Source organism: Geospiza fortis, unplaced genomic scaffold (genome assembly GCF_000277835.1).
Source record: "Geospiza fortis unplaced genomic scaffold, GeoFor_1.0 scaffold346, whole genome shotgun sequence".
NCBI lineage: Eukaryota > Metazoa > Chordata > Aves > Passeriformes > Thraupidae > Geospiza > Geospiza fortis.
In genome coordinates this window covers 4,097,869-4,112,935 of record NW_005054361.1, presented here as the reverse complement: position 1 = coordinate 4,112,935, position 15,067 = coordinate 4,097,869, and the positions used below count along the sequence as shown (strand labels likewise).

Genomic DNA, 15,067 nt, shown 5'->3' with positions numbered 1-15,067 from the left:
TTTTTTTTTTTTTCTGTTTTAATTATAGGTTATCTGCATGGGTGCAAAACAGAATGGCTTGCCAACTGATTATCAGGAGAAATTAGAAGCTATTGAAACTAATAACTATGCAGGACCGGTGCCAATCATGGAAGAAATTGAAGCTGCTGTTAAAGCAGAGAAAATAAATTCTGCATAGAATGCCTCTGCATTTGCTTGGCCATTCACCTTGATTTAGATACTTCTCCTCACTGTGCTGATCAGCAGTTTCTTTATTTATCAAGAAAAGATGAGTTTGCTGTGCATCTACAGTGAACCATTAGACATAACTTGCAGTCTGAAGTCACACTGACATTGGTAACTTCTTTTTGTATGTATAGCTTGACTACATGCTGATGTACATGCTGCAAGTACATTGCAGATTTAGAAATTATCTTTCTGTAATTGTCATGCAGTGCTGCATGTAAATTTGTGCTTCATGTCCAGTTTGCTGACCTTTTTAAAAGAAAAAGGCCATCTTCATGAGTTTTGGCACCTGTTGCCTTCTGAGGAATAAGGGCTGCAGGATCAGGTCATGTGTTTGTAAAAGTTATACATATACATGGCTACATTTGTTAGATGCAAAGTAAAGTCAAACCTCTAAGGCTAAACCTTTTTCTCTGCTACTTCTCTTAATGGTTTAAAACCCATCCTATCTGATGCTATGGAGTTCCTGTTCCTGTTTTATAGTTAATAAAAAAGTAGCATTTTTTAAACTCCTTCCATGTTTTATAGTGTAAGTCCAAAAGGCAGCCTGAGCCTGAAGACAATATTCAGCAAAGCATCTCGTTCAAACCATCACAGCTTCCTTCCTTTCAATGTCTAGTGAAAGTCATAGATGAACTGGTTAGCTATAACCAAGGCATTTTTGAAAGAGTTCATTTTAGTTTGATATTTCCAAGGGGTTTTTTTAATTACCTTTTTGACTGGCTTGTTTGCCTATCTAGGCCTTGGTCCAGTGAAATCAGAAAATCTCCTTTGAGTCCTAGCACATTTATTCTGTGGGGTTTTTTTGTCTGTTAAACTCTAAATGAACAGACTTGGCCTCTTGGGGTTTTTTTTTCTGTTGTTGTTGTTGTTTTTCTCCCCACAGTTTGACAATCCAATGCATAACTGGAAGCTTTTGTAACATATATTTATTTTCATGGTACTGTGCAACCGCTGCAATTTGTTTATGGGAGATGAGGAAAAATTGACAACATGGAAGATGTGAAATCACTGAGATTTACCTTATCTTCTCTACAGTGTATTTTTTTCTCTTGATGTATAGAGAGGTGTAAGATATAATTGATGTCACTGTGTGACTGCTTAGATAAATGATAAAATAACAGACTGCCCATGTCTTCTCTGTATAAAATCTTTTCTATAAACTTCTGCCAGGTATGTGTAGCTGCTGTCCTGATGTAATATGCCTGTTTCCAGAGTTGGGCACGGTGACTGCTGTAAAACATGGTACTTTCCATATTAGCACTGTCTAGTTTGTGTAAATAAAATTGTGATTACCAAACCTCTGCCATGCCTGTTCAGTGTGCAGCCCTCAAGAATATCACAGATTGTTAAGGTTGGAAGGGACCTCTAGAGATCATCCAGTCCAACACCCTGTCAAGGCAGGGTCACCTCAAGCAGATGACACAGGAACACATCCAGGTGGGTTTGGAATGTCTCTGGAGAGGAAAACTCCACAACCTCCCTCTGCAGAGTGCGTTGCTGATGTAAATAAAAACTGGTGATGTGGGAATGCAGCTGAAGCCTCCGTTGGCTGTTTGTGGTTTTTAATGGATGTACAGTCAGTAGGGAGCGCAAAACTATGCATGAAGCAGTCTGGCAGTATTCTTACATGCGGGGAGCTCGACAGAGAGAAATAGTCGCTGCTGGGGGACCCGGGCACCTCTCGGGGTAGGAGGGGTGGGTGCGGAGGGCAGTGCGATGCTGGTAACGGGGGAGCCTTGAGCCATTCCTGCGCGGGGAGGAGCGGCTTCCCGCTGGGGAGGAGAGTCCGTGAGTGAGGCGGGAGGGGGGGCTGGCGGGTCCCAGTGGCTGCTTTCCGTAAAGCCAAAGTTTCTGTGGTACCGCTGAAAGGCTTGCAGGGTGGGAGGGGGGAGGGCTGCGCTGCTCCTGAGCTGGAAACTTCGGGGCTCCGTGGTGTTTCCTCAGGAGGGTCCGTCCCGCCCGGCGGCCGGCGCTGTGTGACGGGCAGCGGGGAGCGGGGACGGGCGCAGCTCCTCGGTGTGGGGACAGCGCCTCCGTACCAAACACAGCAGCGCTGCCCGGCGTAAAGGGTGCTTCTCATGCTGGAGAGGATGTGGCGTTCCTGAGGGCTATAGGGAAGGGTGGGGAGGTCGCATCGCTTCCGATGCATCGCTCCCCTCCCGCCCTGGCGGCCGTGGCGGGGGGCAGTGAGCCATTTGCTGCCCCCAGAGCCGCAGCGCAGATCCCAATGCAGGGGTCTCACGGACTCACGCTGCACTCGCTTAGGCGCCGGTGCTTTGCCCACGTCGCCCGAAAGAAGCTGGAAGAGAAGGAGACGGGAGCGGTTCGCAGGGCAGGATGGTGCCCCGTGGCCTGGCCGGGATTCCATCAGTTCCGTGATTCCATCAGTTCCGTGATTCCACCAGTTGCAGCTTTCCGTGTAGGATTCACTGCTGGTTGAATGTGAAAATAGTAAATGATAATAGAAAAGTTCCATCTTTATAGACCACAGTGCATTGCCCCCTCCTCCTCTGTCTCTTAACAAAATTCCCCAAGATTTCTCTGGTTGAAGAAAGTTTCTTTGCTTTCTAGTAGTGGCTTCTTATTATTTATTGATCTTTTCCCACCGGGAAGGAGTTACAAGGAAGCCACATAAAGTCTTTCTGACAGGAGCTTCTTAATACATCCAAACACTATATATAAAGTTATATTTCTATACAGAGGATTCTATTAAGATATGTAGGAACAAAACCTGAGAGAGATGGGAATATTTTTGTCAAAGCCTGTGCCTTTTATAGAAAAGCTTGTAATTTTACCAGATGGAGGCAGAAATAATTTCTTCTGTGTTCTTTTATATCTATTGCTCTTCAAATAACAAGGGATGCTTACAAAAGCTTATGATACAGTCAAAAGAGAGGGAGAGAGGGGAGGGGGGAAAAACCACTGAAAGATGCTGATCTCTGGGACCCCAGAGCGATGCAAGAGCACGAGGTGTAATGGATTTACAGGAACATGATGTTAACATACGGCTCCCTGGGCATTTATTGACATGTGTAGCATCACTGATGATAGTTAGACATTGTGAAGTGGGGCGTGATGAGTATGCTTTAATTCACACAAACAGAATAATTTAAGATCTGCCCAGGGACTCTGTACAAGCTCTATCAATGCACTATTTTTGCTATAATAATAAAAGGCTATTTTTTAGTACCTTTGGGAATACATTGCATTCCTTCTCATCAAACATGCAGACTTTTTGTGTAGCACACGTGCCCATTTGCCTCTGATCTCTGCATGTTTTTTACTGTTCTTGAACTAAGTAAAATAGCTGAAGTTCTTTTAAATGTGAGACCTGCTGTGTGGAAATAGGTGTTTTATTCACTTATTATAGTCAAGGACTGCTGTTGCATGCATGACATAAGATGTGGAAAATCAATCCGTTTTTTGTCTCTCCCAATGATAGCAAAAAGTTGAATTTATGCTGGCCTGACAGAGTCCAGATTACCAAGCATACCAAAATTTCCAGTTCTCCTCTTGCTCTAATGACTCTGTAGCGAGTACCTGGCACTGTAAAATAGCTTTTCTCAGGAAACAAATCTGACTTGGAGACACAAAGGGCATAGGGCTCCATTTCATGTGAAATGGAGCATTGTTTTCATACAGCCACCTCTGGAAGAGTGATTGTCTTTAGAATGCTACAGACAGAAGGCTGTGCTAGTGGGGACTCCCCTAGCCCTCAGCTGGCACTCAGATTTGTGTGCTTCACTGTTGTCCTGCCACAGCTGGCTACTAGGTGCTGTGTAAATCCTGAAGATATTCCAGCTGATGGCTGCAGGTAACCAGATAATAGCAGAGGACTTTATTTCACAGGCAATTTAGAGGAACAGTCCTTGTCAGAATAGCAAGACTGCAGAAGAAATAGTATTGACTGAATTTTCAGCTCTTCAGAAATATTCTAGATTAGTCTCAAATTAGTTGCTTTAAGGGACAGTTGTTAATTAATTTGCTCCTTGGATTGTCTTTACTGTGTCATTCTACACAGTCTCCTTTGGAGCAGCCAGCTCAATAAGGACTCAAAATTCCCTAGCTGACCCAAAAGGAGAAGTTTTTTAGCTGTTCTGTAAGATCCTTCAGCCCCTTTATCTACAGCATTTACCTTTGACAAGACCTTGCAATAAACTTTGCAAGTCTTTGCAATAAACCAGCACATTCTTTGCTGCCAGGGGTCTCGCAGCACTGGCAGTGGAACAGGCATCACAGTTTTGTTAGAAGAAAGAGCTAGGAGATCTTAGTAAAAAGAGGATGTGAGGAGGGCAGGGCCAGGGAAAGTAGAAATGTATATATGCTTGCACAATGCTGAGAGTAGAGGGAACTCAGAGGAGACACGAGATAAAGTGCCAGTGCCCTCACTGCCGCTTATTGACATGGACTGTACAAAACCTTGCTGAAGTACTGATGCTTTTACTGTACCTCTTACTATGACAAATTTCATTTCCCTGTTTCATTTCCCTCCTTATTCCTGGCCTGATCCCCATCTTGCTTCCTCTTTTTATTCTCAGTGGCACAGGTTTTTGATGGCATTGATTGCCACACTTGCTGTTGCTTCTCATATCGCTTCAGTCCCCATCAGCATTTCATTTGGCCAAGACCCTGTCTTCCCTTTCTTCTTGGCTTTTATAGCTAGCTGGTGGGGAGGTATTCTGCTCTCAGGTTCTTTTTAATTCCTTCTAGTCTGTTTCCTGCCTTCTTCACCTGATGGACTTTATCTGCCCTCAAAATAGCTAACTGCATTTCCTCTCCAACATCACTGGCAGCCTCTTCAGTAAGTAATTGGGTTTTTTTTAATTTTTCCTCTTAGGAACCAGAAGTCCATTCTGTTCCCAGATAGGAAACTTTTCTCCATGAGTCTTTCTCCTGTTGTCTCCCCATACCAGACTCCTGCTTCATTCCAGTATCATCTGTCTTACCTGTCTCCATTCCTCCTTAGGTATTCTGCTGTTTCAGCTACTCTGTCAAACTTGCAGGTCTTTCCCTTTTTCTTGCTTGTTTCTCCAAATAGATGTGTTCACAAGCTGTCGCTGTTAGAACAGGGATCTGTTTTGACCATAACTTTGTGAGAGCCTGAAGGTGTCTCTCAGAAAATTGATTTTACTCACTTTTTCCCTTTCAGAAATGGAAGGCAGTACCCTGAGGTGTCTCACATTAATGTGTGTCTCAGTCTTTTCTAACAGCATCTCCATGACTGATGCAACTGCAGTCACACAGATTGCACTGGAATTGAATGCAGCATCTAGAGGGCCCAAGATAAGGCAAAGAACACTGTATGCACTCTAGTAAGGAGGTGCTTTCAATGCCTGTTTATAAGCTACATAAGCATTTACCTTTAAACATACCAGATGTGTAACCTAGCATTGTGAAACTGACAGATCCTTCCACAAGGGACTTAGCAACCCTGTGTTCCCTTGCTGAAAAACTCATATTGAAGCATTATGGAAGCCGGGACTCTTTGCAGAAAGAGAAGTGATGGGCTTGCAAATAAGCTGGAGACTTTATGTTGTCACACACTGGCCTCATGTTTTTAAAAACACCACCAAAAAAACCCAACAACACAAAGAAAGCCCTAGTGAAGCAGAATCATATATGTCAAATTTCTTCATACAGCTGATACACTTTGCTGTGAATACATGGAGCAGGAAGTCTTTCTGTTCCAGCACCATTTGAAGTGTTCAGCTCTTCATCTGGTATGGATTTTCTTAGTCTGTGAATGGTGGAAATTTCAATCTTTTTCTTACTAAAAAGGACTGATGAAAAATACTAAGTACTCCAGTACTGGATGGTGTGGAGTTTTGCATTAAATTTAGTATTTTCATTGAAAATATCACTGAGTATGTCATCGTACACAGAATTCATATTGCCAGTCCTGCCAATCCCTGCTTGGCATTTTTGTTCTTTCTCCTTTGCTCCCTGATGTTTAGCCTCACTTTATATTCCTTTCTGCTTGGTTTCTTGTTTCTCCATTCTCCTGCAGATCACCCTGCATAAAAGGTAACCTGCTCTGTCCTGCAGCATTTGTATGCACACACCCTTCCAGTTGCTGCCATGGTTTGTACTGACTTGGACATAGGCAGATGCAGGGCAGACATCTTTGAGACCACCTGGTCATTCCATATTTTTCATGTTCTGTCCTGCTGTTGTATTTCTTCTTTCTTTGTAGATGGAACTGAAATAGGGAAAAAAATATTTCTATTTGCTTTGTACACTTGACAGCACATTGGTTCATTCTTATGGTTTTATGAATATTTGTCTCAGTTCTTCTTACAAATTAGGAAGAAAGAAAATGCATTAGAATAACGTGGTCCTGGAATAACCAAAGCAAGCAAGGAATGTTGTGTGGATGCAGTATCTTGAAAGAATAGGGTTAATATTTTAATTGCATGTTTTAAGATGATACTATCTCTTTAACTAAAGCCTACAGATATTTAAGGCTAAATTATGTTTTCAACATGCTTGGCCTTCATTCACGGAATGAGCTTTCTTGAACAAAGAGATGTGCCAGTGTGGCTTCTGGAAAGCTGAGTGACTCAGAAATCAGCCACTTCCTCGGGTGGGTCATCTGAATGGGGTAATGAAAGCTTGATTTGTCTGGGTAGATGCAGTCACTTACTGGTGTGGTAAGAAATTCAGATCGCTTGGTTACATTCCTTTTGTTGGAAACAGTTTTGCCGTTTTGGGAGTTGGCTGTGACCCAGAACAGTGCTGGGGATTTGCCAGGTCTCAGCCCTTGGAGAGCCCAACTCTTAATGCAGTTATCTGCATCCATGCAGGTCAGCAACCGTAAGCTGGGACCTGTTGGGAAATCCGAGGGGCTAAGCTGGTTTGCCCTGCTGGTTTGAGTGTAGATAGTTAGTATCACTAAAATGCGGTGGCATAAACTGTGTCTTTCTCCGGCATCAAGCAGGAGAAGCTTCACTGATGCAGACAGCAGCTTCTGATATAGAAAACCCATAGAAGTGAGATTGTTCCAGTAGCAGGTCAGTTAGAATAATCTGTGAACTGGCAAGGCTCAGTTGTAGCTTGACAGGGGAGTGCTGGAGATAATTTGAGAAAGTTTGCCATCACCACAAATGTCTTGGGAAATTGTGAGAATTTTGTAGCAGCAGAGTTGGCACATTTACAGAATTGTTGAAGGATTTTTGTTTTCTGGTTTTGTTAATATGACTGTAATCAGAATCTAAGAACATTCTTCCAGATATCCCTTGACCTGCTGAAACAACAGTATGTTTTAACTGTTACTGGGCGTTGTCAGTCATTTGTGTTGATCATGCAGATTCTCACTGTCTGTGTGGAGGTGATTCAGTTGTGATCTTGGCAAAAAATTAGCTTCCTGCATGTGAAATCATATGTGCAAGTTTGTACCTAAATAGTACCTAAATGAACTTACTGTTGAATTGTAATTTCAGTATAACTTCATATGGTGGGCACACTAACTAAAATTACAAGAAGCCCTGCTTTAGTAATACAACAGAGACCAGTCTGATCCTGATTCTTCTTGCTTTATGCCCTGTAGAGAAAAATAGGAATAAATGGGCATCTAAAAAGAGCTCCCAAGAGGTGGTTTGGAGAACAAGGGCATACACTGTGTATATATTTGCAGACAAGGAGAGAGCATTCATGCTAAAGAGTGTGGTTTCAAAATAACATCCCTCCTGGTGTTGGTTAACCTTGTATCTTTAGAAACTAAACTCTTTTTCCTAGTTTAGCTAAAACTGCCTCAGAGTTCACAAGGCCTTGCTTTCAGGAATAGGTATTATATTTTCAGCACTTCTTTACAGTCCCTTGTTGTAACAACAAAAAAGCAGAGTGAATTGCTACTATAAATTAATTCCTCCTACAAAATTAATTGCTATGAAGTATAATTTTATTCTCTTTATTTCCTTGTCCAGATTATGTTTGGACAGATGCCCTGCTTTGTCTACTCAAACATGAAAAACTACTAAAAATATTAAATTATGCATTAGGAACCGGCAATTAATAAAGCAGATGCTACTGGTGGTGTTTGAGGCAAGCTAGAGTAAAATACTGGTAACAGAAGGGAGACTGCTGGTTGTAAGTATTTTATTTTTCAAAACCTGAACAAATAAATGAAATTACCTAAGGAAGAAACATTATTAAGAAGTTGGCCATGATACTACACAGAGTTTGGGAGTATTCTGTGATGTCTAACTGAAGTATGTATGTGCATAGAGTAGGGTTTAAACTGAGGTTCTGTGCAATTACTTTTTGCAGGCTCGGTGATGCGAAGGACAGATTTCCTGAAGTTAAATCCGAGCTGACCTGTCACTACAAATGGACAGTTTTTCAAAGATGAGGCTTGGTGAAGCAGCTTATTGGTATCTCAACGATGGAAGGCCAACTTTGTGCTAATGTGGACATTTCTGTGAAAAAACCTCCAGGAGCAAGCCCTCAGTCCTTCATTGCTTTGCTGAAGGTTCACCGAGAGCTTCTGGTCGGTAGGATCCGAAACACGCAGTGCTTGATTGATAACTTGATTAAGAATGACTACTTCTCCACTGAAGATGCAGAGATCGTTGTCCAGTTTCCTACTCAAGCTGATAAGGTATAATTGTTTTTTCTCTAGCCAGTGAGGCTTTTGGTTACTTTCAGTTTATCACCAGATTTTAAGGGTTCATCTGACCATTTTACATCTAATGTTTTCTAATCTTTGTTGGTTTTGAGTTTTCCCACCCATTCTTCCTGGATGAGTGTCTCCAGCACATCCCTTTCCAGCTCAGCTGGCACTGCTGGTTATGCCCGTTGGCAGCTCTAGGAATTTAGCAGGGTGATAATTGCTCTTCTGTCCCTCCCAGCTGCAGCTTTGTCCTCTGATAAAGATGTGGCCACATAGTTGTTAAGAGTATAGCAAGGAAAATCTGCTTAGGATGCTGTGGGATAGATCAGCCTGCTTTAGGAGAGACAGAAATGAAATGTTGTTTTAGAAGTTAATGATTGTTTGTTGTCTGTATAAATACCTTCCTTTCTCTTTAAAGACCTGTGTACCTTGTAAATGTTTCTGTGGAAAATTGATGTATCCTGGCATATTTGGGGTTTTAATTCATCTTTGGACATCAGTAGCAAGAATTATTTCCCTTCATTAGGAGAAAATTACCGTTTACAGAGTTGGTCTTTGCATGGTAGCTTGAAACAGCTGAGGAGATTGTTTCCCAGACCAACCAATCAGGCAGCTTCAGAGCCCTGTCACAGTTAGGGGCAGGCAAACCATAAAAAATTCAAAGACCTTGGACTTCACCAACAGTGCAGATTTTCATAAAATAATCATTCTTGCTGGCACGTTGAAATGGTAACACAGTGCTCACACTGTGTGTAGGGTCAAAGCTGAATAAATGCACACTGTATGATTATCTCAATTTCTTATTGTTCAGCATAATATGCATGGTTGTATGCAAAGCTGAGGGGGAGGCCATGCATCAGGAGTCTAAGCAGAGACAGAGAGCAGGCCACAGTAGTGTAAGTGAAGTGGACTCTGTGGGAGCGTCTCTGAAAGGCATAAAACTGTTTTTTAGAATATACAAATTGTCAGAAAATGCTCCATGTGTGCTGTGCTGCATATATATCACCCCGATTTAAGCTCACAAGAGACCACAGTCTCTGGAAACCCTTTGTCTGGTTTAGAACTGCATTCTTCATTCATTTCTAGCAAGGGGATCCTGACATGCAAAATGTGCCTCCAGATGACTGCTCTGTCTTGCAGAGGGTTTTGTACTAGGACTGCCTTGTACTGGTGCACAGAGATCACCCTCTGCCTTGCCTGTGGAGGTGACACTTTGTGCTGAACTGCTCCAGCCACTGCCTGGTAGCCATTAGTTCTGGTAATGACTGCAGGCAGAGGGGCCATTGTACAGAGAGAGCCTGGAGAATTGAGTTGCTGTGTTGGAAGGAAAAGTTGTAGGGTTTTGGCTCAGCGTTAAGATCCAGGGAGGGATTCAACCTATCCTGCTCTGAACCTGGCTGGATCCTGAGGTAAATCCAAATGTGACTAGAGTGTTTACAAAACAGAATTTTGTAAATCTTTGAATTTAGAGCACTGAGAAACCACCTCTGTTTTCATTTTAAAAAGCACAGGGTTTAAAATACATTATTCAGCCAAGCTGAGGAAATCCTTTGGGTTCCCCATTGAGGAGTGGTATTTATCCATTTTGTTTCTAGTTAGTGTGATTAAGCTACAAGTTCAGACCTTCACTTGCAGAACCAACTCTCTCGCAGCATTCAAACACAAACGGCAATTGGGTTTTGTGGTGGCTCCTATTCAGAGCTGGATTTTGATTTCACCTTTTTGAAGAATCAGTTTTGATTCTGGCCCCCTGCTCCAGTCCAGAAAGGATCCTAAAGCAGTTGACAAGTATTACTGTGATAAAATGCTGTGTATCAATGATCTTTCCTGTGGTGTTCCTTCAGGTTCGCAAAATTCTAGACTTGGTTCAAAGCAAGGGAGAAGAAGTTTCGGAATATTTTGTCTATGTCCTGCAGAAAGTCACTGATGCTTACTATGAACTTCAGCCTTGGCTGGATGAAATAGGTTATGAGCCTTCAGAGAATATTTGTAGTAAACCTGTGGTAAACACAGATCCAGGTAAGGTCATTCATCTCTATCCCTTCCCTTAGAAGTGCCCTGCTGTGTAGGAAGCTCCAATCAAGTGACAGGAGAGTAAGAGTTTAGGCAGGCACAGCCAGGGAAAATTGAAAGGCAAAATTAATTAGCCAGATTATAAGGCACACAAGGGTGATGTTGATAAATTACATCCTGTTTTGTTAAACTCAGGCTCTTTCTGCATTTGGTTGTGGGTATGTAACACAATGGCAGAACCACCTTGTGCCAGCTGTAGTATTTTCTAGGCCTCTACTACAATTTATTAGCAACACTGTGATGTTTTGGCCATGGACTAGCCAGTATTTCATGATGAGAACAGTCAAGCAATGAGGTAGGTTGCCCAGGGAAGCTGTGCAGTCTCTGTGGGGGTTTTCAAGATCCAACTAGACAAAGCCCTGAGTGACTTCATCTGATGTCAGAAATGGTCCCGTTCTCAGCAGAAGGTAGGACTAGACCTTCTGAAGTCCCTTCCAACCAGAGTTATTGTCATCCTAATTGATGATTTTTAGCAACCCTAAAAATCAGAGTTTAAGTGTTGCAGAAATTATTTCCTCTGGAGAGGTTTTTCCATACTACATAAATATAAGAATTACTTTGTCCCCATCTGAAGCAAAGTTTCTGTTGAAAACCACAGGCCAACGTTGTGCAATAACTGAGATTCTCTTGTGGGTTTTTTGTCATCTTAAAAAAATCTTTTGAGATGCCTGGTACTAGGTTTCTAAAATGCATGGCTTCTATTTGCAATAATATAAATGACTAAAGAAGTTAGGAAAGAATAACCACCTACCTGATAGAACTGCAGTTAGAATATAGGTACAGTGAAATCAGTGACCAATAACTCCAACAAGCCTTTGCAGAGAGTTAAGCAGCCTTTGACAAAAGGTCAGGGACTTGGCTTTGAGTCTCAGCTGAAGGATAGTTACCCCTTAAACCAATGCACCATCAGTACTGGCTTTCAGGAAGTGGTGGCTCACATGTGACTTTTCTTTAGCATCTGAATTTCCCAAGTGGGTGGTGATGGCAGCAGAAATAGAATTAATCTGCCAAAGAACCCTTTCCACCTTAGAATTACTTTTGTTTATTACCCCCTCTGAGTTCCCAAAGTGGTGTGTCATTATATACATAGGTTTTTAAATAATAGTCTCTTTAATAATAGTTCCCTGTCTTTTTAGTTAGCAGGTATTGCCAGAAACTCAGACATGAACTGGGACGGGACTCCAAGTTTTTTATGCTGTATGCTCAGAAGGAGGAGATGCTGCTTGAAGAAATCTACTCCAACAGTATTATGGAGCTGGTCAGTTTTACCAATGAGAGTCTTGGCCAGGTGGGTCAATTAGAAGCCCTTTTTGATGATGCAGTTGGGCTAATTAATGAAGATGGAGAGACTGTTTATGTCTACGGTGATGCAGGAATTGGAAAATCCATCTTGTTGCAAAAGATACAAAGCCTTTGGGCCAGGAAGGAATTGGACATAGGGGCCAAGTTTTTCTTCCGTTTTCGGTGTAGGATGTTTAGCTGCTTCAAGGAAGATGAAGCCATATGTTTGAAAGACCTGCTCTTCAAATATAATTGCTACCCAGACCAGGACCCCGCAGAAGTGTTCCATCACATCTTGCAGTTCCCTCATACAGTTCTTTTCACTTTTGATGGCTTTGATGAGATCTATTCCAACTTTGATCTCAGCAGTGTACCTGAGGTATGCTCACCCAATGAACCCATCCACCCCCTGGCACTGCTCGTAAGCCTTCTCAGAGGAAAGCTTCTTAAGGGATCCAAGAAAATTCTTACTGCCAGGACAGGAACTGAGATCCAAAAAAACATCATTAGGAAGAAAGTATTGCTCCGCGGTTTCTCCAGGAATAACCTGAAGGAATACACAGCTATGTTTTTCAAAGATGAGCAGCAAAGAGCACTGGTATCAAACCAGCTGGAAGCTAACCCAAATCTCTGCAGTTTGTGTTCAGTGCCTTTATTTTGCTGGATTATCTTTAAATGTTTTGAGCACTTCCACTCCAGCCAGTGGTTTGACAGCCACGAGCTTCCAGACAGTTCTGTTACATTAACAGATGTGTTTTTGCTCATGATTGAAGTCCACCTGAACCGATCTGTGAAAACAAGTTTGCTGAAGTGCAATATCAGGAGCCAGGCAGAGATGTTCAAATCAAGAAAGGAAAGTCTTCTAGCTTTGGGTAAAATGGCATACAAAGGCATGGAGAACTCTTCCTTTATCTTTGAGCAGGAGGAAGTCTCATCAGCAAACATCTCTGAAGAAGATTTGCAATTGGGCTTTCTCAGGACAGTTAAAGGTTACAGTGGCTGTGACAGTCAGGCCACTTATGAGTTCTTGCACTTAACCCTTCAGTCTTTTTTCACAGCATTATTTTTGGTTATGGAGGAGAAGGTGGGTACCAAGGAGTTACTTGAATTTTTCAATGAATGTTCTTCCATGGAGACTGCCCAGCCTACTTGCCTTCGTATCCCCTGGCTGAAGAAACAACTAGCAGGGGAGGATCCTTTCCAAAATAAAGAACACTTTAATTTTACCAACATGTTTCTTTGTGGCCTGCTTTCTGGATCCAGGCAGAAGCTCTTCAGACATTTAGTTTCGCCTGCGGTCATTAAGAGGAAGAGAAAAACACTCATCACATACCTTGGGGAGAGCATGAAATCCCGCCTGAAAGGCTACACTCGGTCCAGGCTGAAAAGCTACAACCAGGTGCAGGTGCAGCCCAACTTTGTGTGGATGCTGAGGTGCCTGTACGAGACGCAGAGTGAGAAGGTGGGGAGGATGGCAGCCCGCCGCATGCACGCCAACTACATCAAGCTGGCCTACTGCAACGCCTGCTCTGCCGACTGCAGCGCCATTTCCTTCCTTCTGCACCACTTCCAAAAGCACCTGGCTCTGGATTTGGACAACAACAACATCAATGACTATGGAATAAAGCAGCTGCAACCTTGTTTCAGCAAGCTTGCGGTGATCAGGTAGGAGTGTCTGTATGTAAGCAGGTCCTTGTGTATTCTTCATTTATTCCACAAACCAGTGGGCTGAAGGAATTGATCTTGCAAGTGGAGAAAGATGAGGATCAGTGCTGCTGGAAATTAATGTTTCAGATCTTCTGAAATCTTTGTTCATTTAGTCACAGGAGCAGAGATAAGCTGTGGATTTGGAAACCAAAATGGAAAGGGTGGAAAGAAGTTCTTAGAAGCACAGACTGTTTAAACCTGTATGTTTAGTTAGCTCCATCTCAAATTGTTTTATCTCAGAAGAGAATTTTTATGAGAGAATGTGCTTAAAGGAAAAAGGAAACAAAACAATCTTCCATTATCTGAAGATTGCCTGAGGCCATCTCTGCCCTTGATCATAAGGGGTAAGGGAGGATCTCCTAATCACCATAACCCTTGATCAGAAGCTCTGAATTTCTTGCTTTTGCATCCTGTCCAAATGTCTGGCTTTCATAGGACAAAAACTATCATATACATCCATGAAAGAATGTAGTTGATGCCTTCAGATGTGGTGTTTCCCTGAGGTGCTGTGAAGGGGGGCATGGCTTGGTGTGAACAGGGAGAACTTCACCTCTGACATCACAGGCCAGATTGTTTCACCTCCAGCCCTTTGAGGTGGTACCATGTAGATATATCTTATTTGTCCAAACATTTAGGTGCCGAAAATCAGGAACTTCATATATATGTATTTTAAATCTCCTTCAGCTTCATGAGAATTTTTTTTAACAACTGGATTTATTCCTCTTGTTTGGCTGTGCCTTGCCTTGTTTTCCTCTAGGAATAAATCAGAGCCAGTGACTCTTGTTTTTTTCCCCAGTGATTTGCAAATTGACTGACCTCCCAGGAGAAAGCAATAAGGAAACTCCTGGGGAAAACACATAAGTGCGTAAGACAAAACAAAGAAGCAAAGGCCAGCCTTTCATTCTTCGTTCCTATCATGTGATCATGCCATACACAGTGTGATCCTAACATCATCCCCAGCACCAAAATAGTCTTTTAGGTTGCTCTTTTAGGATCCCTTTATGGATCTTCAGGTGTTGGAACTTTTATTTCTAATGAGCAATTTCTGCAGGTCAGGAAATGTTGTTTCCAAGAGCTTAACTATCCCTTTCAAAGAAGCAGGCTGTCCTGATCTGTAGAAATTGGCTGATCTCTCCTGTGTGCTGGTGCATTCCAAAGGGACCAGGTTGC

The 15,067-nt window shown here is 42.4% G+C and overlaps 2 protein-coding genes across 2 annotated transcripts in view; both read left to right on the top strand.

Annotated features, from left to right (window-relative positions):
• The window catches only part of GGCT (gamma-glutamylcyclotransferase), a 6,653-nt gene extending 5,128 nt beyond the window's left edge, over positions 1–1,525 (top strand). Inside the window, exon 3 of the mRNA XM_031059414.1 lies at positions 29–1,525. Coding sequence (XP_030915274.1) covers positions 29–178 — 150 coding nt within the window. The 3' untranslated portion in view covers positions 179–1,525. The remainder of the gene's footprint in view (positions 1–28) is intronic.
• Positions 1,526–4,973: 3,448 nt separating this feature from the next.
• The window catches only part of NOD1 (nucleotide binding oligomerization domain containing 1), a 22,790-nt gene continuing 12,696 nt past the window's right edge, over positions 4,974–15,067 (top strand). The window contains exons 1-4 of the mRNA XM_031059413.1: positions 4,974–5,029; positions 8,494–8,824; positions 10,681–10,855; positions 12,046–13,855. Of these exons, the coding sequence (XP_030915273.1) occupies positions 8,609–8,824; positions 10,681–10,855; positions 12,046–13,855 (2,201 nt within the window). The 5' untranslated portion in view covers positions 4,974–5,029; positions 8,494–8,608. The remainder of the gene's footprint in view (positions 5,030–8,493; positions 8,825–10,680; positions 10,856–12,045; positions 13,856–15,067) is intronic.